This window comes from Calonectris borealis, chromosome 29 (genome assembly GCF_964195595.1).
Source record: "Calonectris borealis chromosome 29, bCalBor7.hap1.2, whole genome shotgun sequence".
Classification (NCBI taxonomy): Eukaryota; Metazoa; Chordata; class Aves; order Procellariiformes; family Procellariidae; genus Calonectris; species Calonectris borealis.
Genome location: NC_134340.1, coordinates 2,200,667 through 2,224,111, shown reverse-complemented (window position 1 = coordinate 2,224,111; position 23,445 = coordinate 2,200,667). Strand labels below are relative to the sequence as shown.

At 71.8% G+C, this 23,445-nt stretch overlaps 5 protein-coding genes across 11 annotated transcripts; 3 read left to right on the top strand and 2 right to left on the bottom strand.

Moving 5' to 3' along the window:
- Window positions 1-1,026: 1,026 nt before the first annotated feature.
- Window positions 1,027-4,265, bottom strand: FLAD1 (flavin adenine dinucleotide synthetase 1). The gene is given in 8 exon segments (XM_075175951.1): window positions 1,027-1,301; window positions 1,389-1,462; window positions 1,868-2,057; window positions 2,140-2,238; window positions 2,442-2,589; window positions 3,076-3,835; window positions 3,976-4,137; window positions 4,140-4,265. Coding segments are annotated over 8 exon segments (1,686 nt in total). The 5' UTR covers window positions 4,257-4,265; the 3' UTR covers window positions 1,027-1,165.
- Window positions 4,266-4,646: 381 nt separating this feature from the next.
- CKS1B (CDC28 protein kinase regulatory subunit 1B) lies at window positions 4,647-6,102 on the bottom strand. Its single transcript, XM_075133502.1, has 3 exons — window positions 5,966-6,102; window positions 4,972-5,099; window positions 4,647-4,894 (listed from the first exon to the last, which is right to left on the bottom strand). Exons 1-3 carry the CDS (start codon window positions 6,022-6,024, stop codon window positions 4,842-4,844), a joined length of 240 nt encoding a protein of 79 aa, XP_074989603.1. The 5' UTR covers window positions 6,025-6,102; the 3' UTR covers window positions 4,647-4,841.
- A 213-nt stretch (window positions 6,103-6,315) lies between these two features.
- Window positions 6,316-17,069, top strand: SHC1 (SHC adaptor protein 1). Of its 7 annotated transcripts, XM_075176282.1 has the most exons (14): window positions 6,346-6,425; window positions 8,621-8,704; window positions 12,515-12,676; window positions 12,874-12,944; window positions 13,249-13,312; window positions 13,571-13,690; window positions 14,144-14,197; window positions 14,322-14,373; window positions 14,558-14,684; window positions 14,800-14,968; window positions 15,169-15,229; window positions 15,351-15,518; window positions 15,628-15,890; window positions 16,137-17,069. In XM_075176282.1, the coding sequence occupies exons 2-14, from the start codon at window positions 8,693-8,695 to the stop codon at window positions 16,263-16,265; spliced, it is 1,452 nt and encodes a 483-aa protein (XP_075032383.1). In that variant the 5' UTR covers window positions 6,346-6,425; window positions 8,621-8,692; the 3' UTR covers window positions 16,266-17,069. The 7 variants fall into 7 exon arrangements, with proteins under 7 accessions (XP_075032382.1, XP_075032383.1, XP_075032381.1 ...); XM_075176281.1 differs by lacking the exons at window positions 6,346-6,425; window positions 8,621-8,704 and adding an exon at window positions 6,316-6,333; XM_075176280.1 differs by lacking the exon at window positions 8,621-8,704.
- A 119-nt stretch (window positions 17,070-17,188) lies between these two features.
- On the top strand, window positions 17,189-19,460 carry PYGO2 (pygopus family PHD finger 2). Its single transcript, XM_075176283.1, is given in 6 exon segments — window positions 17,189-17,425; window positions 17,427-17,480; window positions 17,482-17,517; window positions 17,519-17,645; window positions 17,730-17,779; window positions 17,865-19,460. Coding segments are annotated over 6 exon segments (1,569 nt in total). The 5' UTR covers window positions 17,189-17,203; the 3' UTR covers window positions 18,945-19,460.
- Window positions 19,461-19,541: 81 nt separating this feature from the next.
- On the top strand, window positions 19,542-23,044 carry PBXIP1 (PBX homeobox interacting protein 1). The gene is made up of 11 exons (XM_075176275.1): window positions 19,542-19,700; window positions 20,248-20,326; window positions 20,398-20,500; window positions 20,584-20,648; window positions 20,726-20,870; window positions 20,956-21,171; window positions 21,240-21,263; window positions 21,350-21,423; window positions 21,512-21,637; window positions 21,726-22,726; window positions 22,808-23,044. Exons 2-11 carry the CDS (start codon window positions 20,267-20,269, stop codon window positions 22,863-22,865), a joined length of 1,872 nt encoding a protein of 623 aa, XP_075032376.1. The 5' UTR covers window positions 19,542-19,700; window positions 20,248-20,266; the 3' UTR covers window positions 22,866-23,044.
- The last annotated feature ends 401 nt before the right edge of the window (window positions 23,045-23,445 follow it).

The window sequence follows — 23,445 nt, the reverse complement described above, 5'->3', positions numbered from 1 at the left end:
GGCCAGGCCCCCGTCACTCCCCAAGCACCATGGCTGGGCCCCCATCACCCCCCAAGCACCGCGGCTGGGCCTTTGTCACCCCCCACGAGCACCATAGCCAGGCCCCCGTCACCCCCCAAGCACCATGGCTGGGCCCCCATCACCCCCCAGGCACCACGGCTGGGCCCCCATCACCCCGTCACCCCCCAGGCACCACGGCTGGGCCCCCATCACCCCATCACCCCCCAAGCACCACGGCCGGGCCCTTGTCACCCCCCAGGAGCACCATGGCCAGGCCCCCGTCACCCCCCAAGCACCATGGCCAGGCCCCCATCACCCCCCAAGCACCACGGCTGGGCCTTTGTCACCCCCCAGGAGCACCACGGCCAGGCCCCCGTCACCCCCCAAGCACCACGGCTGGGCCCCCATCACCCCATCACCCCCCAAGCACCACGGCCGGGCCCTTGTCGCCCCCCAGGAGCACCACGATTGGGCGCCCGTCACCCCCCAAGCACCGTGCCGAGCAGGCGGCCCAGGGCAGGGCACTCACCCATCACGCGGGGGCAGGCAGGGGGTACCGGGGGTCCTGTGGCACCGGGGGGGGCCGTTCCCTAATCCAGCAGCTCACGGATGCACCAGCTGCAGAGCAGGAGGTAGACGCACTCCCGCAGCAGGCGCAGCAGCCAGGAGCCCAGGCGCAGCCCCAGGGAGGTCTCGGCGGGTGCCGGCAGTGCCACCGCCCGCGCCGCTCGCCTCGGAGCGCCCAGCGGACGGGCTGCCGCGATCCGGAGGAGGCACATGGCCGACGAGGGATCAGCGGGGTCTGACGCGGGGAGGCAGCCGCGCCGACACGCGGGTCCCTGGCAAGTGCTGGAACCTGCTCCATTCTCTGCGCTTCAAAAGCCTCCACAATAGCGGGCGCGGGGAGGGGGCACTGCCCGGGGACCCTTTTGTTCGGGCAGAGCTGGCCTCACCCCCCCGTTCCGCTCCCGCCAGAGCCCGAAGGGACCGGCACGGCCACGCGCGAGAGCGATGCAGACCGCAGGCTGAGCGCAGCAGGTTTATTCAGTGCTGGCAGGCAGCAGGTTTATTCAGTGTCATCTCCGGCAGCGCCAGGGACGTCCGCAGGGAAGCCGGCTGCCGGCGGCATCCCAGCAGAACCTCCCCGAACGCGGCCCGCGGGCCTTCACTGGCGAGAGGTGCGCTCGTCTTCCTCATTTTCCAGTTCGTAGGCGGGCCGGTAGCTCTCCCGGCCCCGGGTGTCGGTGTAGCGCAGCGCCGGGTTCTTCCGCGTGTTCGCCATGCTCCCCAGGGAGGTGTAGCTGCAGGGGGGGGGAGAAGGCGGCTGCGAGGCTGCGCCCAGGGGCATCGGCTGTGCCCGAGCGGGGAGGGCAGCACCAGACACTCACCCCTTGTCGTAGAGAACGCAGTAGGGGACAAAGAGCTTGCGCAGAAACTCCCAGATGTCCCGGTAGGTCCAGTCCTGCAAGTGGAATTAGGCGGAGATTGCCGCAGAGGCAGGCAGGCTGCCCCCTCGCCCCCAGGGAAGCCAGCCGGCCCCCGCCAAGAGCACACGGGAGAATCAGCTGGCCCCGGCACCCCCAAACACCCCCGTCCCTCCCAGCGCCTCCCCAAATACAGGAAAAGCCCCCGGCGGGCAGGAACGAGCCCTGCCTGAGAGCACCAGGCAGCTCGGCTGCAGCGAGGGGCACCCACAGCCACACAACGGGGCAGGAGGTGCTCTGGGGAGAGGGGGAAACGGGAGGGAAGCCCTCCGGGATGGGGGTGGATTAGTGCCGGCTTCCAGCCCCGTCACTTTAACCTGCCAGGCTTGCTCCCTCGCTGAGCGGGGACAGCCCCGTCCCCAGAGCAGGCAGAAGCCACGTACCAGTAAAGGGTTCACCCGCATGTACTGGGGCCAGTCGGGGTCCGTCACGCACATGGGCGTCAGGGTGCGCGAGTAAGGGTCCGTCCGCCGCGTCCCCATCAGGACGGCCTCCAGCTGCGGCTGCTGCTCCTTCAGGTGGGCCAGGGCCTCCCGGATGGAGCCCTCCACCGTGCGGAGCTGGATCTTGTACCTGTGCAGGCAGGACGGGCAGCTGCCTGCCGGGCTGCGGGAGACGCTGCTCATCCCCCTGCCCGGCGCCCACCCCTCCCTACCTCTGGACGGTTGCCTGGATGAACTGCTCCATTTCGGGGAAGGGGGACACGATGCGGATGTAGAGCACCTGCAGCTTCTCCTGCCTCGCCGGGTACCGCCTGGGGAGAGACCCGTCACAGCTGGGCTCCGGAGGACGGCGACTGGAGGCAGAGCAGCCGCCCAGTCCCCGCGAGCTGGGTCCCAGGAATCCGCTTGTTCCCCTGAAGCGGGCCAGGGGAGAGCCCCGGAGCCCCGGCTGGGGCCCGCGGGACCCCCTCACCCCTGCCCCAGGCCGGGCCGGTGGAGCCCTGCGGCCGGGTACCTCTCCACGGCGGCGTGGACGAGGTGCAGCAGGGCCGTGCAGTCCTTGCCCCCGTTGAAGCCCACGCAGAGCTGGGCCAGGCTGTACCGGTCCAAAGCCTCCTCGATGATCCGCAGTGCTGCTGCCACCTTCTGCCCCAGGGCCGAGCCTGCTGGGAGGGGACGGTTGGTGCCCGCCCGGGGCCATGCTGCCTTGGCGCTGCCCCAGGGCCTGCGGCACCTCACCCTCCGGGCACGTCTTGTCTCCAGACACACCGCGGAGCCACCACCGGCACCGCAGCCTGGAGCCAAGAGCTTGCGCAACCCGGAGGTCTGTGCCATGGATGGGACAGGGATCCTGCCAGCACGGGAGAATTGCGGCACCGCTCCCCCTAACGCACGCTGCGCTCTCAGAGAGCGGCACCGGCCGGCCCTAACTGGGGTTACAGGTCCCACTCGCACCTGCGTGGGACGAAGCCCATTGCAGCTGCGGCACCAGTGAAGCCTCAGCACCCCTCAAACTCCCCAACACACCAGAACAGACAAGCCATGCTCCCAGGCCTGTCTTCCCACTGCCGCGGCCCTGCTGGGCTGCAGGGTCTGCGCAGGAGCAGCGCGGAGGCACCGAGCCGTGCTGCAACACCGCTTCCCTGTACCTGACTCAGCCAGGCCATAAACCTCCGTGGCTGCTGGCGAGACGCAGTCCATCACCAACGGCACGACAACGCCCGGCGGCAGCTTCTCCATCAAGAAGCGATACGCTTCCTCCAGGTCCTGCTCCGACTCCGAGTCCAACGTCAGCTTCACGCGGTAATAGTTGTTGGCCCAGTCTGGGTAGGAACCCAAACTGACGCGGCCCTGGAAGGTGGCGTCGGCCTGGTCCAGCGTGGGCGCGATGAGGATCTCGTCAGCCGCCACGTAGACTGCGCGGGAGTAGAAGCGGGTCCGCTCGCTGCGGAAGAGGTGAGCGAGGCCGTCCAGGGCGCGCTCCATCAGCGCCGGGATGCCTGGGAAGATGTAGACGTTGCGCACGCTGACCAGCGGGTACTTGAAGGTGCCGCCCGTGCGCCCGTCCGTGCCGTAGTTGAGGCGGGAGGACTCGGGGATGCGAGCCAGCTTCATCTCGGGGCACCGCGCGTCCGTCTTGCCGAAGAACTTGTGCACCAGGGCCACCAGCTCGGGGTGAGGGGCGACCTTCTCCCCGAAGGCCCTGGCCACGGCCTCGAAGGTCACGTCGTCGTGCGTGGGGCCGATGCCCCCCGAGGTCAGCACGTAGGTGAAGCGGGCGGCGAAGGCGGCCACCTCGCCGGCGATGGCGTCCACCTCGTCGGGCACCACCGAGATCCGGGCCACCCTCACGCCCAGGGCGCGCAGCCGTCGGCACATGAAGAAGGAGTTCGTGTCCTGCGTGTGGCCCTGGGTGGGGGGGGAACGGAGATAACCGTGATGGCGGGGTGCCTCGGGCCCGCCAGGCCCCGGCCCGGGAGCAGGCCCCGGCCCGGGAGCAGGCCCCGGCCAGCCCGCCCCCCACAGGCCCGCCTCGCCCCCGGCCGCACCTTGAGGATCTCGTCGCCGATGACGATGATGCCGGCGGTAGCGGCGGGGCCCCGGGCCGCCGCGGGGCTGGAGGCCGCCATGGGGCGGGAGGCGGCGGAGCGCAGGGCCCCGCCCGCCCGCCGCGCCCCCCGCAGCGCCCACCACATGGGCCCGGCCGGCCGCGGCCGCCCGGACAGGCCGCTATACCACCCCGCGCTCTCATTGGCTGGGTAGCATGCCCGTCACGAGGCGCTACCAGCACGGATTGGCCGGGAGGCGGGACCCGCGGGGACGGAACCATCGCGGCGGGCGGGGAGGACGCCCGCTCCCCCTCTGTGGCCGTGGGTCCGCCCAGGCAGGGGGCGGTGGCCCGTGCGCCTCTCCGGGGCACCGGGAGCTCCGCCCACGCGGCACCGGAGCCCTCCCACCGCCCCCCTCTCCCCGCAGGACCCCCTCCCTCCATCTTTTCCCACCCCCACCATGACCCAGGAGCCCCCCACCCCCTCCCAGGCACCGGGAGATCCCCCCCAAACCACCGGGAGGCGGGGGACGGGACGGAACTGCCCCGGGGCAGCCCTCCCCTACCCCCGCCGGTCACCGGGAGCATGCCTGCACCACCCAGGCAGGATGCTCTGAGGCACCGGGAGCCTCCCACTCCCCCCGCATCCCCCCCAGTACGGCAGACGGGAGCTCCCAAACAGCCATTTATTGAAGCTACGGCAGGAAGGGCCCCCCGGCACCGGGGCCGAGCCGCCGCCGTGGCACCGAGGGTCACGGGCACCCGCCGGCGCGGCACGGGGCGAAGCCCCCCGGGAATGCCGAGGAGGAGGAGGAAGGTGCTGTCTCAGCTCGGGCGGGCCGGGGGCTTCGGCGGGCCAGGGGCCGCTCACTTCTCCGGTTTCTTGGGCAGCGGCCGGCGGAAGAGCAGGATGTGGGGCTCTGCGGAGGGGGTGGGGGGGACGACACGGTGTCAGGCCGGGCCCCCCGGCTGCCGCCCGCCCCCCCGCGGGGCTCACCTGGCTCGTGGATCATGTAGTGGACCCAGCCCTGGCTCTGCTGCACCCCCAGGTTCCGCCACTCCGACTCCGACAGCAGGTGGGTCTTGGGCACCAGCTTGGCGATGTCCTTGGGCAGCATCACGTGCCTGCGCCCCCGCGCCCCTCAGCCCGGCACCGGGGAGCGGCACCCCCGGGGACCCCACCGCCCTCCCGCCGGGGGGACACCCCCCCCCGGGACCCCACCGCCCTCCCGCCGAGGGGATAACCCCTCCCCGGGGACCCCACCGCCCTCCCGCCGGGGGGACACCCCCCCCCCCCCCGGGACCCCACCGCCCTCCCGCCGAGGGGATAACCCCTCCCCGGGGACCCCACCGCCCTCCCGCCGGGGGGATACCCCCCTCCCCCAGGGACCCCACGGCCCTTCCCGCTGGGGGGATACCCCCCTCCCCCCGGGGACCCCACGGCCCTTCTCGCCGGGGGGATACCCCCCTCCCCCCGAGGACCCCACGGCCCTTCCCGGCGGGGGGATACCCGCCCCCCGGGATTCCCCCCCGAGGAGCCGTTAACTGGACCACCCCCCTGCCCTGATACCGAGCCGTTACGGTGACATCCCCCACTCCCTTCACCGGGGACCGTTACCGGGATAGCTCCCCTCCTGCCCCACCGGGGAGCCGTGACTCACTCGCCCGCCCCCGCCCCCCCCCCCATCAACGAGCCGTTAACGGCCTCCCCGCCCACCGGGAAACCGTGAGTGGACACCCCCCCTCTCCGGGTACCGTTACCCAGACAACTTCCCTACCGCCCCACCGGGGAACCGTTACCGGGACACGCCCTCCCTACCAGGCAGACGTTACCGGGACACCCCGCCCCCACAGGGATCCGTTACCAGGACAACCCCCTTCCCGCCCCCCCGGGAAGCCGTTACTGGCCCTCCCCCGCCCGCCCCGGAACCGTTACGGGGACACCCCCCTCCGCCCCGGAGCCGTTACCGGGCCCCCCTCCCCCGCCTCACCGGTACTCGAACTCCTCGTCGTCGTACTTGTCGGAGTAGTAGATCTGCTTGTGCGCCATGCCGGCGGGCCGCGGTCCGCCCCCTTCCCGGCAGCCCCCGCCGCGCCCCTCGCCTCAGCGCCCCGCCGGGCCGTTGAGCGCCCCCGCCCCCCACGGCGCTTTCAAACGCCGCCGCCCCGCGCGCCTATTGGTCCGCGCGGCGCAGCGGGCAGCGCGTCACGGGGCGGTGCGGGAACCCATTGGTCAGCGCTCGGGCGGCGGGGCAGGGCCGCGGCGCCGCTTCCCCGCCGTTTGGGCATCGCTCGCTATTGGCCCGCTCGTCACGTGACGGGGGCGCGGTGAGGCCGCGCTGGAGGGCGTGGGCCGGAAGTGAGTGGCGGCGCGGCGGGGGGAGGGCGGGCGGTGCGGGCGCCGCGGCCGCCGGGACCGGAGGAGACCGGCGTGAGACCCATGGTGCCCCGGTGAGCGCGCGGGCCGGCCCGGGGCGGGGGGGCCGCGCCCGGGGGCCGCGGTGGGGTCGGCGCGGCCTGCGCAGCCCCGTGGGAGCGGCCGGGCCGTGCGGGGCCCCCGGCGGCCGCGCAGGCCCCGAGCTCCCGGGGCGGACGAGGCCCCGCGGTGCTGGGCCGTGCCCCGGGGAGCCCCCCGCGGCGGCGGTGCCGCTGGGGCTGATTCCTCCCCGCTCGCCGGCGCGCACCGCTCGCCGCCACTGCCTTCCGCGGAGCGAGCGGGGCGTCCCGCCGCAGCCGCCCCCGAGGCCCGGCGCTGTGGGGGCCGGGCTGCCCTTCCCCGCTGCCTCTGCGCGCCCGGCGCGGGGGAGCCGAGCGGGGGGCTCGGGGCCCCGCGGGGCGGGTCGGGCCCGGCCCCCTGCCCTGGGTGGCCCAGCCGGGGCCGGGCTGTGGCAGCCGCTCGGTCGCCTCCAGGCCTCGGGGTGACTGCGGTGCCCTGGACCCCCCCGGTGTGGCGGCTGCTGTGCGTGCCCAGGGCCGCTCGCTGGGCTGCGGCGTGCGTCGCCCCGTCCCGGGCGCTCAGGGACGTTTGCCGGTGTGGTACAGGGGAGGGAGGCCGGCTCGAGGGACGATGCCAGCGCCTGGGAAAAACCCCCGGACCCCAGGCTTGTGCGACCCCCAGCAGGGACAGGGCACCGGCTGGGTTCAGAGGGATCCTCGACCTCCGCGGGGCCTGGGTGCACCCTCCTGCCTTCAGCCCTGCCTGTGCTTCGATGCTTCGGAGGAAGGCAGGGGCGAGTATCCGGAGCAGACCCAGCTCTTGCGGACAGGGGTAGATATTCCCCCTTGCAGGCCTTTGCCTTCCCCCCGGCAGGGTGTTGTGTCCGTCCGTTGCAGGCTGTCCCTGCTTCTCCGGTTGAATCTCTCGGATGGGGTCACCCGCACACTGCACTGGCCTGGGGAGACCCCGGATACGGGGTCCGAGGAAACGTGACCTGGGCCCTGCCTGCCCGGCTCGGTGCTGCGAAAGCCTGTGGGCAAAGGGCAGCTCTTGGCGGCACTCCCCGGGGACGCCCTGGTCTCGCCTGCTCCAGAGGGGTTGAAGATGCTGTCTCTTCCCAGCCGAGCGTGCCCTGAGGGTCCCACAGCCCTTTGGTGGGGGAGCACCATGGCTGGGCCACCCATGCCCCGGGGAGCTGTGCAGGGCAGTGTCCTCTCCTCGGTGAGGGGGACACCACCGGGCCCGGAAGAGGCTTTGGCGAGGCTGAGCACCCCGGGTTGGGGTCCCGATCCTCCTTCCCTGCTGCCAGCCTCAGTCCCTGGCGTCCAAAGGGCCTTGTCACCGCTTTTGCTCGGCAGTGAGTGACCTGGCGCGGTGCTGCCGGGCCCTGCCCAGGGCCGGTCTGCGCTGCTGCGCTTGCCAAGCTGCGGCCCTCCTTATCTCGCTGCCTCCCGAGCTAATCGCGTTAGCGCCCGCCTGGGCTCTGGCGCTGCCTTCGCAGGCCCCAGATAAGGGCACGATTGCTGCAAGGAAGTAAATCATGTTTGCTGCCCTGCGCTGCTCGGCTGGCCCGGCCCCGACCGCATCGACTGGGTAGTGGGGGTGGGAGTGGGAAGGGCAGCGGCTCCGGAGCTGCCCCTGCTTCGCTTGCCTTGTTTTCCCCTCGCAGAGCTTCCTGACTCCCCTCTCGTAGCCTCTTTCCGTGACTCCCTTCTTCACCGCTCCCCCGGGGACGAGGGGGCCGCAGCCCCGGGGGCTCTGCACGTCCTTTCGCGGCGGGGTGCCAGCCGAGGGGGTGGCATGTGGGCAGGAGGGAGCTCTGCCCGCTGGGCTGCCTCCGCTCTCCCCCCTTACGCGTGGCCCTCTGGGCGCTGGTTTTGGGGCCGGGCAGGGATCAGGTCCGACGCTTGTCTTGGGTCATGGAGTGACTCTCAGTCCCCGACATTGTAAGGGCAAGGTCTTAGCAGAGCCAGGCTCGGCCTCGTGCTCCTGCCCCCGGCACATCCCAGCTCCGTCCTCCCTCGGATGGGAAGCAGGATGCTTCCCTGCCTCTCTCGCCCCGTGTGTCTGCAGCGTGTTGCGCGACTGCTACGGCCCCGTCGGCCTGCGGTCAGCGAGGAGGAGCAGGGTCTGCCTCTTGGCACCAGGGCCACCATCTCGGCGGTCCGGGGCAGGGCTGGCTAACTCCCTGTTTGTCCCTGAACCGCAGGTCAGAGTGCCAGACGAGAGGGGCTGTGCGTTTCTGTTCCCTGCCCAGGGCCTGCCCTGCCCTCCGCCGGCGATGGAGTACGTGGTAAGGACTTCGGTGGAGGGCTAGGTGGCTTCGGTGGTGGATCCTGCCTCCCCTCTCTCCCCGCTGGCAGGGCCCCAGCTTCTTCCCCAGGTCTTCGCTGGCGTCTCCCGGCCCCTCTTCTGAGCGGCGGAGAGGTTGTGTGCAGGAACGCGTAGGTGCCGTGTGATGCTGTCGTGATGTTTGGGGGGAAAAAAAACCAGCTGTTGGCTGGATTTGAGTGTTTTTCTTTGCTTCCCTCCTACCCCGGAGGTTTGGGGCTGGCTCCGCTGCGGCTGCTGTCGGAGCGAGGGGGTCTCCTGCCCTGGGCGAGGCGCGTACGTGCGGCAGCGGCCGACGCACGGCTGCCTGCTCCTCGCTGCGATTTCTTGCCAAACCACTGGCGTGTTCCAGGTCTCTGACTCAGCTCCCAGTTTGTGTTTCCTGGGAGGATGTCAGGCGCTGGCCCGGTAGCGGGGCCCGGTAGCGTCCCCTCTCTGCTCTTCTTCCTCACCCCAGGCTATGCACGAAGTCCCAGCCCCAGGCGCCCGAAAGTAGCCCGGGTCCCTCTGCCGCGCGTGGGGAGGATCCAGCCGATCCGGTGCCCCTCCTTGCTGCCGGGGCACGAGGAGCGGCCGGGCCGGGACCTGTCCCGGGAGCTGCTCGGGAGCGGTTGTTCTGGCTGCTCCGCTCGTCCTCCGCTGCAGGGGCAGGAGCTCGCTGCTGGCCTGTCTGGCAAGGGGAAGGGCAGCTGCCTGCTGGATGGGGCTCAAGGGCTGCCTGTTCAGGCAGGGCTGTTGTTCCGCGGGCTCTGCAGACGTTTTGATTTGTCTTCTGCGCTCTGAGCCTGCTGGGAAGGGGTCTCTGACGCCCTGGGGTGGGCTCTGGGGCCACGGGGGCCGTGGCGGCGGCACCTCTGGTCTCTGAGGGCTGGGAGCGGCGATAGGTCTTGTCCCCAGCCGGTGCGGGCTGGCGGGGTAACGTGGGCCGGCTGGCCTCAGGAGGTTCTGATAAAATCAGAAATTATTCCATTTTATAGAAGCAGAGGCCTGTCTGAGCAGGGGGCTGCGGCTCCTGGGACGCGCCAGCCCCTTGGTGCCTGTCGGGGACGGCTGCTCCGAGCCCTGTCTGGGCCACAGCCGGGACCTAGGGTGGTGGGAAGGGTCCGAGGAGACTCCCCTGCCCCTGCGCAATTCCCTCGTGCTTTTATCCCGGCAGGGCTCTAGGGAAGTGTCGGGGCTCACGGAGCCCGTGCTGCCGTGCCAGGGGACCCCAGCCCCACGTCTGCCAACAGCCGGGCCCTCGTGGGCAAACCCCACTGCCCCGCACCCGTTCGATGCCACCCAGCTCGGCTCCCCCCCGGCAGTCGGGGGCTGCGGCTGGCCCCTCGCCGGGCTGGCGGCTTCCTGGCTCCCTGGCCCCAGGCTTCCTGCTTTTCTTTAGAGCAGCGGCGCTGCCGGCCACGGGAAGGTCACAGCGCCGAGCGGCCGGGGGGCCCCCGGCAGGGACGAGCGCTTCGTGGGACGGCTGGCACGGGCTTTCTGCGCCCGTGGGACCACCGCCGCCGGCAGCTGAGGTGGGGGCTGGCGCTCGTGGAGGCGGCGTGTGCGGCCGAGGCGATGCTCCGGCGCCGGGAGGAGGCGGGTGACGGACCCGCCGTCGTGAACCGCAGCTCCTCGCGCTGCACAGGAGGCTATTTCCAGCTCCAGGCTTCCATTTCCCTGTCCCCGTGGCGGCACGCCAGCGTTTGGGAAGCAGGGCAGGCAGCCGCCAGCGCTGAGCAGTGCCCCGCGGCGGGTCCAAGCAGGGAGAGCCCTTCCCTTGGGCTGGATTTACCCGGTTTTGGCTCGGTGGCCGGTTTTGTGGAGCACCTGGTGCCCGGGAAGGCCCCGGCCCATGGCGGGTTGGGCGCCGCGGGGCTGCCCGAAATCCCTGCTTCAACCCATGGGAGGTGGAAGGGGGTTGAGCTCTTGCGCCCCAGGGAGGCTGGTGTGGACGAGGCCGTGGAGAGCGGCGCGGGTGTCTGAGGTGCCGCCGGCGTGCGTCGAGGACGGGGAGCAGGGGAGACTTGCCCCTGACACCCCCAACCCACAGGTGGGGGCTCTGCCTGGCTCCCCGCGGTGGAAGGGGCCGAGGTTTGCCCCCCGGCACGCTCTCGCTGCCCGCTGCTGCTAGCTCCGCCTGTGACCTTGATTTTTCTGCTCCAGATAGGCGCTGGGTCCCCACCCCTCGCCGGGAGCCCCTCCTGCGCTGCGCCCCAGCCCGCGCGCAGCCCCCGCCGCCGGCAGAGCCTGCCCCGCCGCCTGTGAGTCAGCACGGCCCTTCCGATTAGCGGCAGCCCCTTCTTCTCCTCTCCCGGGAGGAGCCGCCGCTCGGCGCCGGCCGGGATGCGGGAAGCAGCAGCAGCAATTAGCAGCAGCCGCCTCTGCTGTCGGCTCCTCGCTGCGGCCGGGGGCCTGCGCTGAGCCCTGCCTCGCCCGGCGGACAACCCACCTGTGTCTTGCTCCTGGGCATCCTCCTCTTCCTCTCATCAGCCCTCCGGGCGAGATCCGTGCCCGGAGCCGTGCTCTCAAAGGACTGGAAGTCCCTGCATCCCAGGCGGCTGCGAGCACCGGCAGCATCTCAGCATCGCGGTCCCTCCGGCTCCGGGCGCCGCTCCCCCCCGGCAGAGCCTGGGGAGCCAACGGCGGCTGCCCGCCACCGGCACGTGGGTTGCGTAGCGCCGGCCGCCACAGAAGGACCTTGTTCGCTCCTGGATGGTGCTCGGAACGGGGCTGGGCTGGGCTTGGATGCGCTCTGTGGCTGCCTTGTCTCAGGGCTTTAAATATTCATGCTTTTGATTTCCTCTTAGCGGCTGGCGGCAGCGGGGCAGCGCAGGGGCTGGAGCGAGCCGGCTGGGGCGGCGGGCCGCCGTGCCAGACCCGGCAGCGGGGCAGAGGGGACCGGATCCGGCCCCAGCTGAAGACAATGGGATTTGTTGCCGGCTTGGTGCAGGAACGGCGCGGGGCCACGGGGCTTGAGGACCTCCAGGCCGGGGGCCGAGTGTGCTGAGTCCCCCTCCCCGCACCGGCAGCTCCCCGGGGCGTCGCCGCGGCCCCGTTTCCTCTCCGCCGCGGCGGGAGCGAGGGATCGCTCTTCGTTTGGCTGGATCCGTGCATCCTTGCTGACGCCGATCGCGATCGATCGGCTGCAACGGCGCGGAGCCGGGCAGCCCCCGGACCCGCTGCCTGGTATCCCGGGGCCGGCTCTCCCTGCCAGCCATGCCGGGCTGGCGTGGGCCTGGCACGGAGCTCAGCCGAGGCTTCTGCTTGGGGGCGGCTTCCCGGAGGCTGCGGGCGCTCGGACTCTCCATGAGGCCCCGGTGAGACCCGGCCGGCTGCTTCCACCCCGCTGCCGCGCGGGCCGGGCCGGCCCCGGCCCTTCTCGTCTCTCTCCGGCATGGATCTCCTGCAGAAGAGCAAATACAGCCACCTGCGGAACGAGTCCGTCTCCTCTCTGGAGGAGGCGGTGGGGGGCCTGGGGGTCCCGGCCTCCCCGGTGGAATCCCTCGCAGGCACGCGGTCTCTGCCTGGCTCCCTGTCCTCCTCCTCCCTCGGCCCCGCGGCGCCTCTCGGGGAGCTCTCGCCCGAGTCGGAGGACAGCCCCACCACCCTCTGCTCCTTCTTCCCCAAAATGGCCAACCTGAAGCTCTCGAATCCCGCCAACCTGCTCAGCCTGCGGGGCTCCTCGGCCGGCAGCAGCCCGGGGGAGCCCGGCCCCACCGGGACGCTGGCCCCGGCACCGGGGGGGGCTACCGGCCCCGACTCAGTGGGACCTGTCGCTGTCTGTTCCCAGGATATGAACAAGCTGAGCTGCGGGAAGAAGACGCGGGTGGAAGGCGGCCAGCTGGGGGGTGACGAATGGACCCGCCACGGCAGCTTCGTCAATAAGCCCACCCGCGGCTGGCTGCACCCCGATGACAAGGTCATGGGCCCTGGGGTCTCCTACCACGTCCGGGTGAGTGCTGGGGACTGGCGGGGGGGTGTGGGAAGGGTCACGGTGGGGATTTGGGGACCTCCTGGTGTGCTCCTTGGGGGTGGCAGGTGGGCACCCAGGGTGATCACCACTGGGGGGCTCGGGGCGCTTGCCCCCTCCCCGGCTGCGTGGGGAGTAAACCCCAGGGCTGGCCGGGCTGACCCTGCTCTCTCCCCCAGTACATGGGCTGCGTGGAAGTCCTCCAGTCCATGAGGGCTTTGGATTTCAACACCAGGACGCAGGTCACCAGGTGAGCTCTGCTTCTCCCCAGGGGCTGCCGCTTTTGGGGGGGGGGGGAGTCCGAGCCCCGCGCAAGCCCCTGGTGATATGTGGGGCTTTTGGTGGGGGCCAGGCTGCCTGCAGCCCCATCAAATATTAACACCAGCGCGCTTCCCCTGCCTGAAGAGCCCCGGACGGTGCTGCCCGAGGGCTTTCCGTTTGTCACCCTGTCCCTTCTGCGCTGGTCCCCGTGTCCCCCTGTGGTTGGGGGGGTCACAAGGGAACGAGGAGGGCAGGCACTGGGGGGGACTGACATCCCTCTGCGCTCCCCGTAGGGAGGCCATTGGGCTGGTGTGCGAGGCCGTGCCCGGTGCCAAGGGAGCCGTGCGGAGGAGGAAGGTGAGGCCGGGCTGGGGAGCTGGCGGGGGGCAGCACCTCGGCCGACTGGGCACGGGGCCGAGGGCCAGATCCCAGCCCAGCTGGGTAGCCCGGGGCTCTGATCTGCCTCGGCTCGGGCCGGCAGAGCTCGGCAGGAGCGGTGGTGAGGAGGAGGTGCCCGTCTCCACCATGGAGGGTGGCAGGACGTGCCCCGTCCCCCCACAGCCGGGCTGTGTCCGGCCTGGGGAGCCCCTTCCCCATGCTGCCGTTTGCCCCCAGCCTTGCGGCCGCTCCCTGAACTCCATCCTGGGCAAGAGCAACCTGAAGTTCGCCGGCATGCCCATCACCCTGACCATCTCCACCAGCAGCCTCAACCTCATGGCTTCTGACTGCAAGCAGGTGAGAGCGGGGCCGGGCGACCGGCTTTAGACGAGCAGGAATCCTCCTGTCCCCCCACCCCGGGCCCTGCTGGGGCAGGGGATGTCCCCAGCCTCCCTAAGGGATGTCTGGGTGGGCTGTGTGACCTGCTGAGTGCCCACCTCCGCCCGGTCCCTGGGGGTGAGGAGGTCGGAGCGATACCCCGCATGCTTTACAGGATCTGTCCTGGAGACTGTGAGACCCAAGTCCCCTGACCTGGGGCCAGGTCTCCTGATTTTGATCCCACTCTCGGTGGCCCTGTTGGTGTCCCAGCCCCTTTTCCTGGTGGCCTGTGGCTCATAACCAGGCCTCCGGAGGCTTGTAAGCCCCCCGTGCCAGGCCAGCCCCGGGAGGAACGTGGCAAGCAGGAGGTGCTGCCTTTGGCTGGGTGCCGAGAAGCTCCTGGCTGCGTCCAACAAACTTTCTGCCTTGCAGATCATTGCCAACCACCACATGCAGTCCATCTCCTTCGCGTCCGGGGGAGACCCGGTGAGTACACAGGGTCCCCATCCGCGCGTGCCCTGCCCCGTGCTAGGGATCGGTGCCTCTCCTGCTCTCTCCCCGAAGTCTCGGGCACCGTGTTCTCATCTCACTGCTGCTCTCTCGCCCGCAGGACACGGCCGAGTATGTTGCCTACGTTGCCAAAGACCCCGTCAATCAGAGAGGTGAGGCTGCCGCCGAGGGTCCTAAATGCCAGAGCCCCATTTCGTGGACGTTTAGGCGCAGCTCAGTGTGGCGGGGAGGGGCTGGGTCCCCCGTAAGGAAGCTCTGGGGTGCTTAGGGCAGGCTCAAGGGGTGGAGAACTCAATGCTGGGGTTCCACGCTCCCATCCCACCATTCCCTCCCCAGCCTGCCATATCCTGGAGTGCCCCGAGGGCTTGGCGCAGGACGTGATCAGCACCATCGGGCAGGCCTTCGAGCTGCGGTTCAAGCAGTACCTGAAGAACCCCCCGAAGCTGGTGACACCCCACGACAGGTAAGGGCGGGGCTGTGTGGGAAGGAGAAAGGTGGGAGGGTGTCTGAGCTTCGTTTTGGCGAGGGAATGCAGCCCTGGCTGCTCTGAGCCGCTCATCTGTGCCGTGTCCTCCCAGGATGGCGGGGTTTGATGGCTCTGCCTGGGATGAGGAAGAGGAGGAACCGGCCCCCGATCACCAGTACTACAATGACTTCCCCGGCAAGGAGCCTCCCATCGGGGGGGTGGTGGACATGCGGCTGCGGGACGGGGCTGCTCAGACCCCCAATCACTTGGGGGCCACGCTGGTAAGGCTCTGGGTGCGTCCTCGTGGGGAGGCTCCACGTTACAAGGGAGATGCAGGGACCCCGACCGGGCCGTGGGCTCTTTGCTCGGGGTTATTCCACCACGAGAGCCGTGGCACGCGTCTCCCCGGCATCTCTAGCAGCCCGGGGAGCGGGAAGGGATGGGGAGCGCAGCGGGGCTCACCACCCGCCTCTCCCCGCAGCCCGTCGGCCAGGCGTCCGGCGGGGAGTACGACCCGCGGAAGCAGCACGCTCCTGCCCAAGGTAACGTGACGGACGTGGCCGGTCCCCGTCTGCTTTCCTGGACCCCAGGTGCTCTGACAGCGGGCACTGGTGTTGGGGCCGAGGCAGGCTGGAGCCGGGCTGACCACGGTGCTCTTGGCAGCAGGGAGAGAGAAATACCCGGCTCCGGCGGGCACCACCGGCCGCACGGACCTGTTCGATGACCCGTCTTACGTCAACGTGCAGAACATGGACAAGACACGCCAAGCGTCGGCCACTGGCACCCCCGCGACAGCCAACGGCAGCGCCCAGAGAGACCTCTTTGACATGAGTGAGTGGGACGGCGGCCGCAGCCGTGCTTGGGCTGGGGGGTCCATCCTGGGCTGGGGGTGGGTGGCTGTGAGGTCAGTCCCGGACCCCCTGCTCCTCTCGCCCTGCAGAGCCCTTTGAAGATGCCCTGCGTGTCCCCCCGTCCGTGCCCGTGGGGCTGCCCCCGGCCCAAGTGGTGGCCTCCATGGAGGAGCAGTTGAGACGGGAGCCCTGGTACCACGGGAAGATGAACCGCAAGGAGGCCGAGAAGCTGCTGAAGGTGAACGGAGACTTCCTGGTGCGGGAGAGCACCACCACCCCGGGCCAGTACGTGCTGACCGGCTTGCAGGGCGGGCAACCCAAGCATCTGCTGCTCGTCGATCCCGAGGGAGTGGTGAGTCCCCGTAACGTGCCGGGGACAGAGCTTGGCACAGCTGAGGGGGGGCCCTGGGGGTTACAAGAGCCACCAGGGCTCCTTGAGGGACGCCTCTGGGCTGGCTTGGGGAACGGAGAGGGGCTGGCGAGAGTTGGGGGGTGAGGGCTGCTCCCCCCAGGTCGGTGCCCAGCCCCTGGAGGCTGGGGGCTTTGGCCTCCCGTGGCCATGGGCAGCCTCCCGAGTGCCCCTTCCCCGGCCCCCCAGGTGCGGACAAAAGACCACCGCTTCGAGAGCGTCAGCCACCTCATCAGCTACCACATGGACAATCACCTGCCCATCATCTCGGCCGGCAGCGAGATGTGCCTGCAGCAGCCGGTGGAGAGGAGACTGTGAGCGCCCGGGGGGCCGCGGTGCGCAGCCCCCCCCAGCCCTGCTCCCTGCCCCAGGGAGCCCTCGGACTCTCGGTCGGGTGCTCTGCCCGGGACTGAGCGTGGACTTGGCCGGGGATGGGGCCTGTCCCCCTGCGCCACGAGGAGCTGGCGGCCGCGGGCGGCGTGGCGTGAGCTGCCTGCAGGGCGGGGGGCTGTTCTTGCCAAAGCCCCTGCCTCTTCCCAGCTCCAGCCTTTGCACAGCAGCTCAGCTCCCACCAAAACCCGGCCCCGCTGCTGTGCCGCGGCCGCGCTCACCGGCGTGGGCACGGGCTCAGGGCTGGTGGAGCCGAGCCCCCCCCCCATCCCTTGAGCCGGGGGGGCAGCCCGGCCTCGTCCCCTGCCCACGGGCCGTGGCGGGGGGCTGCGGGGGGCTCCGCTCCCCCAAGCACAAGGCCCGGCCGGCCCCACACCGACTGTACCCGATCACTTTACGTGTTAACTCTGTGCCTTGACCCGCAGGTCCCACACTCTTATGCAATGCCGCGGGGTGGGGGGCTGGGGACAGACCCCCCAGCCCCCGCCGTGCCCCTTCCCGGGACGTGCTCCTCCGCACCTCCTCCCTGCCCGCCCCACCTGGGGTCCCGGCTGGGCACGGCCGGCTCCGGTAGCCCCGGGGAGGGCCGGCGGGAGGGGTCCCCCCCCCTTGCATGCACGGTGTTACTCCCCCCAAGCCAAAGCGCAGCCCTGCCCCTCGCAGCCCCGGGCCCCCCCGGGCCCCGCTATACCAAAGGAACCGGCGGTTGGTATTAAAGTTGGTATTTCTCTAGGCCCTGGCTGGTGTGAGGGGGGGGAGCACCGGGGGGGGGGGGGCACCGGGCACACGGCCCCTCCCGCCCCGGCGTCGGCGTCGTCCCTTCGATCGGCACATGCTTCCTTCTCCCCCCCTCCCGGGCCTTGCAGATGGTTCGTCCCGCTCTCCCCTACGGGCGCTGCACATGGTCCAACCCGCTCTGCTTTACCCCGCCCCAGCGCGCTGCGGTTGGTCCGTCCCGCTTCACTCCCCCCCCCCCCCCCCCCCAAGGACCTTGCACATGGTTCGTCCCGTTGCCCCCGAAAGCGCTGGACTTGGTCCGCCCTGAGCGCCCCCGCCCCCGCCAGGCGCGTTGGTGGCCACGCCCCGGGCGCGCTGATTGGCTCCGCGCGGGTTCCGGTTCCGGTTGGGGCCGCCGTGCGGAGGAGCGGCGGCGGGGCCATGGCGCCGCGCCGGCTGTGAGGGCCATGGCGGCCCCGCACGCAGAGAAACTGGAGGGAGGCGTCCCGGCCCCGCCGCCCCCGCCGGGGCCCCCGCACCCTGCGGGCAGCGCCGCCGCCGGCGGGCCCGGACGGAAGCAGGGGAAGGCAGGTGAGCACGGGCGGCCGGGCCGGGTCGGGCCGGCGGGGCGGGGGACACCGGCCCCGGCTGACGCGGCCCCGCTTGTCCCCGCAGGGCTGCAGATGAAGAGCCCCGAGAAGAAGCGGCGCAAGTCCAACACGCAGGTAGGGCCGGGCCCCGCGGGCCCCGGGCAGCACCGGGACCGGGGCCGGGGGGGCCGCAGCCCTGACCGCCGCCTTCTCCCCGCAGGGCCCCGCCTATTCGCACCTCTCGGAGTTCGCCCCGCCGCCCACCCCCATGGTGGACCACCTGGTGGCCTCCAACCCCTTCGAGGATGACTTCGGGGCCCCCAAGGTGGGGGCGGCCCCCGCCCCCTTCCTGGGCAGCCCCGTGCCCTTCGGCGGCTTCCGCGTCCAGGGGGGGATGTCGCCGCAGGTCCCCCCCGGTTACGGCGGGGGTCCCCAGCCCCTGCGGAGGCAGCCCCCTCCCTTCGCCCCCGGGCAGATGGGCCCGGCCTTCAGCATGGCCCCCCAGAACCCCAACTACGTCCAGCCCGGGGGCATGAGCTTCCCCGGGCAGCCCTTCAGCCAGCCCCTCGGACAGAACTTCAGCCCCCCCACGGGGCAGCTCATGCAGGGGCCCGTCGGGGGTTTCGGGCCCATGATCTCCCCCACCATGGGGCAGCCCCCCCGGGGGGACATGGGCCCCGGGCCGGCCCTCAACCCCCCTGGGGGACCGGCGGTAGCTCAGCGCTTCAGCCAGCCCGGCAACCTCTTTGGACAGTCGCCCATGCAGCGCCCCGGGCAGAACATGCCCCCCCTGCCCCCCACCGCCAGCCCTTTCCCCGGGGCTGATCCCGGCTTCCCCGCCGGCGGCGAGGAGGGGGGTAAGAACCTCAACCCCCCTCCCAGCACCTTCGCCCAGGAGCAGCACTCGGGCTCCCCCGCCGCCGTCAACGGGGCGCAGCCCGGCTTCGCCCCCAACAGCGCCGGCCGCGGCGCCGGCACCCCTGAAACCAACAGCCTTCCGCCGCCTCCCCCCAGTAAGGCGGCCGGCGGTTCGGGTCACCAGCCGCCACCGGGGCTGGTGTACCCCTGCGGGGCTTGCCGCAACGAGGTGAACGACGACCAGGACGCCATCTTGTGCGAGGCCTCCTGCCAGAAGTGGTTCCACCGGGAGTGCACGGGGATGACGGAGAACGCCTACGGGCTGCTCACCACCGAGGCCTCCGCCGTCTGGGCCTGCGACTTCTGCCTGAAGACGAAGGAGATCCAGTCGGTCTACGTCCGGGAGGGCATGGGACAGCTGGTGGCCGCCAACGACGGCTGAGCCGCCCTCCCGCCGCCGTGTACAGCTTCCCCCGCCGATTTAGGACCAAACCCCCTTTTTTTGTAGCCGTTGCCCCCACCCCCTGCCAACCAGAGAGACAGTGACGGGCACCGGCTGCGGCTCCTCGCCGGGCACCGGCTGCCGCTGGGACCCACCGTGGGCTCTGGGCCGGTGCTGGCCACGCCGTTGCCGGTCCTTTGCTGCAGGGGAGGGTCCGGCCCCGGTGCACCGGCCCTCGGGGGCTGAGGCTCCCCGGTGCCCCCCCAGCTCTGCCTGGTGGGGTCAGTGCCCTTGTGTGTATGGGGGGCGATCCGGTCCCCACTGCCATCCGTGACCCTCCCCCCCCAGGGGCTGTGCAGCGGTCCCGGTGCCCCCCTCCACATGCTCAGGGCAGTCCCGGTGCTCCGTGCCCCCTGCCCGGTGCTCGGGACGGTCCCGGTGTCTCCCCCCCGCCCCGTTTTAGCCGAGCGTTAATGGAAACTTTTGTACCGTCGCTATAAAACTCTGAAACCCGCGTGTCCGTGTCTCGCTCCGCTCCCGCCGGGGACGGGGGGGAGGGGGGTGTCCGGTACCGGAGGGGTCCCACGTGCCGCCCCGGGCCGTCCCATTGGTCCGTCACGGCCGCTGCCCGCGCTCATTGGCTGTTCGCGTCACGTGCGCGCCCCTTCCCGAGGGCGGCGACCGGCACCGGGAGAAAGTTACCGGGGGAGGGAAAGTGACCGGCGGGACCGCGGCCAGGCCCGGCAGCGGCACCAGGTACCGCCCGGCCCGGCCCCGGGGACCGCTCCCCCGGGCGGGGCCGGAACCGGGAGCGCGGCCGTGCGGTGCCCGCGGGCGCCGGCCCCGGCCCGGTGTTGCGCAGCGGGCACGGCTTGAACGGGCATCGCCCGGTGCCGCGGCCGCAGGGATTGGGGGGGTATCACCGGCGGGACCGTCACCCCCCAGGCCGGTTACGCGTCCGGGGGGGCGGCGGGGGCTGCCCGAGATCCCCCTCCCGGTACCACCGCCTTCCTGCGGGGCCCCGGTGTCCCCGTGCCGGGCCCCGCGTCCCCCGTCCACCTGCCCGGCGGCATCACCCGGCTAAAAATACCCCGCGGCGGCAGCTGGTGTCGGGGGGGGGGAGCGAAACACGGGGGGGTCCGGTCCTCCCGGGGCGGCCGGGGCAGCTCCCTGCAGCCCCCCAGCCGCGGGCGGGGTTTGGGGACCGGCTGTCGCGGGGACCGCGGCTTTCCCGCTCAAATCCCGGTGGTGCCGGGAGCCGGGTCGCGTCCCTCTGTCCGTGTGTCCGTCCGTCTCCTTGCAGGTGGCTCTGGGCCGTCCCCATGGCGGAGAAATCGGACTCCCGGGACCCCGACAGCAGCTGGGTGCTGGCGGGCAGCGAGGTGAGGGCGCGAGCACCCCCCCGCCTGCCCGGGGTTGGGGCCGAAGGTGCCACCCGCTCCCCTTCTCCCAGGGTCTGCCCGTCGACACGGTGGGTCCGGAGCAGGATTCGGCCTCCCACGGGACTGAGGATGAGGAGCCGGAGGAGGAGGAAGGCACCCAGGACACCGTCACAGGCAGGCGGCAGCCGCAGGGACGGGGCAGACCCGGTGTCCCCCCCCGTGCCGCCGGCTCACCGCCGCTCTCTGCCTCTCCCCAGCCGTGGCCAACGGCGCAGCTGCCTTCCCCGGCCAGACCCAGCGCCCCGAGGGCAGCGGGTGGGGGGTAAGCCTGGGAGCCGGGGGGCTGGGGTCCTGCTCGCCCGCTGGGGACACGTGAGACCCCAGCGCCTGTGTCCGCAGGACCCAGAGGAGCGTTGGGACGCTGGGACCAGGGCAGCGCCCACCCCGGACGGCTCCGCGGAGCCCGGCGTGCCGGATGGTGACGAGCAGGAGGAGCCCGACGCCGAGGCTGAGCCGGGACCCTGCCCTGACACCCCCAAAGCAGGTCAGACCCTCGCAGGGGGGGGTCCTGCCAGCAGCGCTGGGGTGCAGACCCTCCCTGGAGGTCCCCTCATCCGTCCCCCCCCCAGGGCCACCAGTGGATGAGGGGAGCTGCACCAGCAGTGACGATGACGTGGAGGGGCTGCGGCGACGGCAGGGGCACGAACCCCGTCCCGGGCCCCCCACTCCCGCGCCTGCCCCGCACTGGGGGACACCGGACGCCGGTGCTGAGGACGGGCTCAGCATGAGCAAGTACCTGCTGGGCGCCGTGGCGCTGGTGGCCGTGGGGCTGCTGATCGTCTCCGGTGAGTGGGGGTCCCAGGGGCAGGGCGGGGGTCCCGGCGTCCCCCTCATTGTCCCTTCCTCTCCCCAGGTGGCATCTACGACCCGGTGGATGGTGAGTACGGGGGACTGTCCTGCCCAGGCAGGGTGCAGCCCGGACGTGCGGCCGCGGTCGGACACCCCCGTCCGGTTCCTCCCCAGGCCCCGTGGAGAGCGTGCTGAGCCGGGACGTGGCAGCTGGGGAGCAGGAGTCGCCGCTGCCCGCCGACGGCAATGTAAGGAGGGGGGTCTGCAGTGGGGCTCAGCCCCCCTGAACTGGGCACCCCCAGCACCCCCAGGGCTCCCATCCTTCCTCTCCCCCAGGACTCGCAGCAGAAGCCCCCCCCGTCAGACGCCGGGGACCCCCAGAGCGTGCAGTCCGTGAGCCTCCTCCTGGACAAGCTGGCCAAGGAGAACCAGGAGATCCGGCTCATGCAGGCGGAGCTGCAGGTGGGTGAGCGCGGCGATGCCGGGTGCCGCATCCCGGTGCTGCTCTCCCACCTCGCTCACGGCCCCCCGCTCCCTCCCCCTGCCCCAGGCCCACAAGGAAGAGCTGCACGCCCTGCTGCAGAAGAGCGAGGGCGAGGCGGCAGCGGCCGGGGCGCAGCAGCAGAGCCTGGCCGCGGAGAACGCGCGGCTGCGCGCGGCGCTGGAGCGGGAAGCCGCCGCGCTCCGCGATGCCCAGGCCGAGCTGCAGCGCCTGCGGGCTGTGGGGGCACCGGGCAGCCCCGGGGTCGGGGAGCCGGTGGCAGAGCAGCCCCCCGGCACAGGCGCCGCAGCCCGTGGTGAGGACGCGGCACAGCGGAAGGGTGCCCGGCGGCACGGCTGGCTGGGTTCGGTGCGGCAGGAGCTGGCGGGTGCCCTGGAGCGGGCGCGGGGCCCTGGGGGTCTCGAGGGGCTCGTAGAGGAGCTGAGCGCCCTGGAGCAGCGCCTGGGCCTGGAGCTGGAGGCGGAGGGGGTCGAGTCGTTCCCCGGGCCCTGGAAGAAGCCGTTCAAGGTGGAGAAGGAGAGCAAGCGGCGCAAGCGGCACGGCGCCGGGGGGGCCCCCCACGAGCGGGAGAGGAGGGAGCAGGGCAAACCCCACGGGAAGGACCCCCGGCCCCCCCGGGAGCACAAGGCAGGCAAAGCCTGGGGGAAGTCGTCTCACGGCCCCCCCCAGCGCAGCCCCCGCGAGCTGCCCCCGCTCAGCCGGTACCGGGCACCCAAGGGCTGCTCGGGGGTGGCCGATTGCGCCCGCAAGGAGGGCCGGGAGGTGCTGGGGGCTGCGCTGGAGCCGGTGCAGAAGGCGCAGTTCCTGCGGCTGCTGGAGGGCTTCATGGGGCGGCTGGGCTGGGGGGGGCACTTCGGGGGGCTGGCGGCGCAGCTGGACGGCGCCTTCGGGGCCGACGGCACCTTCGCCCACGACCGCCTGCGCTTCGTCGACTTCGTGGATGACGTGGAGGAGCTGCTGGAGGAGGTGGCGCGGCGGGAGCAGGGCGACGAGGAGGCGGCCGACGGCTTCGAGGAGTACGTGCTGCGGCACTACGCCGGGGACGGCAGGTGAGCCGGGGCAGGTGGTGCCGGGGGGGTTTTGGGGGGCCGAGCCCCGGCACCCCATCACAGCCCCCCCTTCTCTTGCAGCGCCGCCGGGAAGGAGCGGGGCCGGAGAGCCGCGCGGCAGCACGGCACGGGGGGGTAGAGCCGGGGGGCAGCGCCGTAGTGTGCCAGGGCAGCCGCCCCACCACAAGCCTTCATCCAGCGGCCCCCGGTAGGGGGGTCCCCACGGGCTGTTTTTGGGGGGCCGGGCAGTACCAGGTCCCCGAGCAGCCGCGCTGTGTGATGCTGCACTGCCACCAAGCAATAAAGTCACCGCTGGGCAGAGCTGTGCCGGTGTGGGGAAAAAGGGGGTGCTGGGGGGGGGAAAGGGGGTGCTGGGGGGGAAAGGGGGTGATGGGGGGAAAGGGGGTGCTGGGGGGGAAAGGGGGCGATGGGGGGAAAGGGGGTGCTGGGGGGGAAAGGGGGCGATGGGGGGAAAGGGGGCGATGGGGGGGAAAGGGGGTGATGGGGGGAAAGGGGTGATGGGGGGGAACAGGGGGTGCTGGGGGGGAAAGGGGGCGATGGGGGGAAAGGGGGTGCTGGGGGGGAACAGGGGTGCAGGCAGAAAGGGGGCGTGCTGGGAGGGAATGGGATGCTGGGGGGAAAAGGGTGCTGGGGGAAAGGGGGGGTGCTGGGGGAGAAGAGGGGGTGTGGGGGGTGAAGAGGAGGAACGGGGTGCTAGG

Bases quoted from the DNA above. Each gene is read 5' to 3' on its own strand.
- PBXIP1 (XM_075176275.1), top strand. From the start codon at position 20,267: ATGGCGGAGAAATCGGACTCCCGGGACCCCGACAGCAGCTGGGTGCTG. The intron at 20,649-20,725 runs GTAAGCCTGGGA...CTGTGTCCGCAG, and splicing joins CCGAGGGCAGCGGGTGGGGG to GACCCAGAGGAGCGTTGGGA. The intron at 21,172-21,239 runs GTGAGTGGGGGT...TCCTCTCCCCAG, and splicing joins GGGGCTGCTGATCGTCTCCG to GTGGCATCTACGACCCGGTG.
- SHC1 (XM_075176276.1), top strand. From the start codon at position 12,119: ATGGATCTCCTGCAGAAGAGCAAATACAGCCACCTGCGGAACGAGTCC. The intron at 12,945-13,248 runs GTGAGCTCTGCT...CGCTCCCCGTAG, and splicing joins ACCAGGACGCAGGTCACCAG to GGAGGCCATTGGGCTGGTGT. The intron at 15,891-16,136 runs GTGAGTCCCCGT...CCGGCCCCCCAG, and splicing joins TCGTCGATCCCGAGGGAGTG to GTGCGGACAAAAGACCACCG.
- CKS1B (XM_075133502.1), bottom strand. From the start codon at position 6,024: ATGGCGCACAAGCAGATCTACTACTCCGACAAGTACGACGACGAGGAG. The intron at 5,100-5,965 runs GTGAGGCGGGGG...GCGGGGGCGCAG, and splicing joins GACGAGGAGTTCGAGTACCG to GCACGTGATGCTGCCCAAGG. The intron at 4,895-4,971 runs GTGAGCCCCGCG...CCCCCTCCGCAG, and splicing joins CTACATGATCCACGAGCCAG to AGCCCCACATCCTGCTCTTC.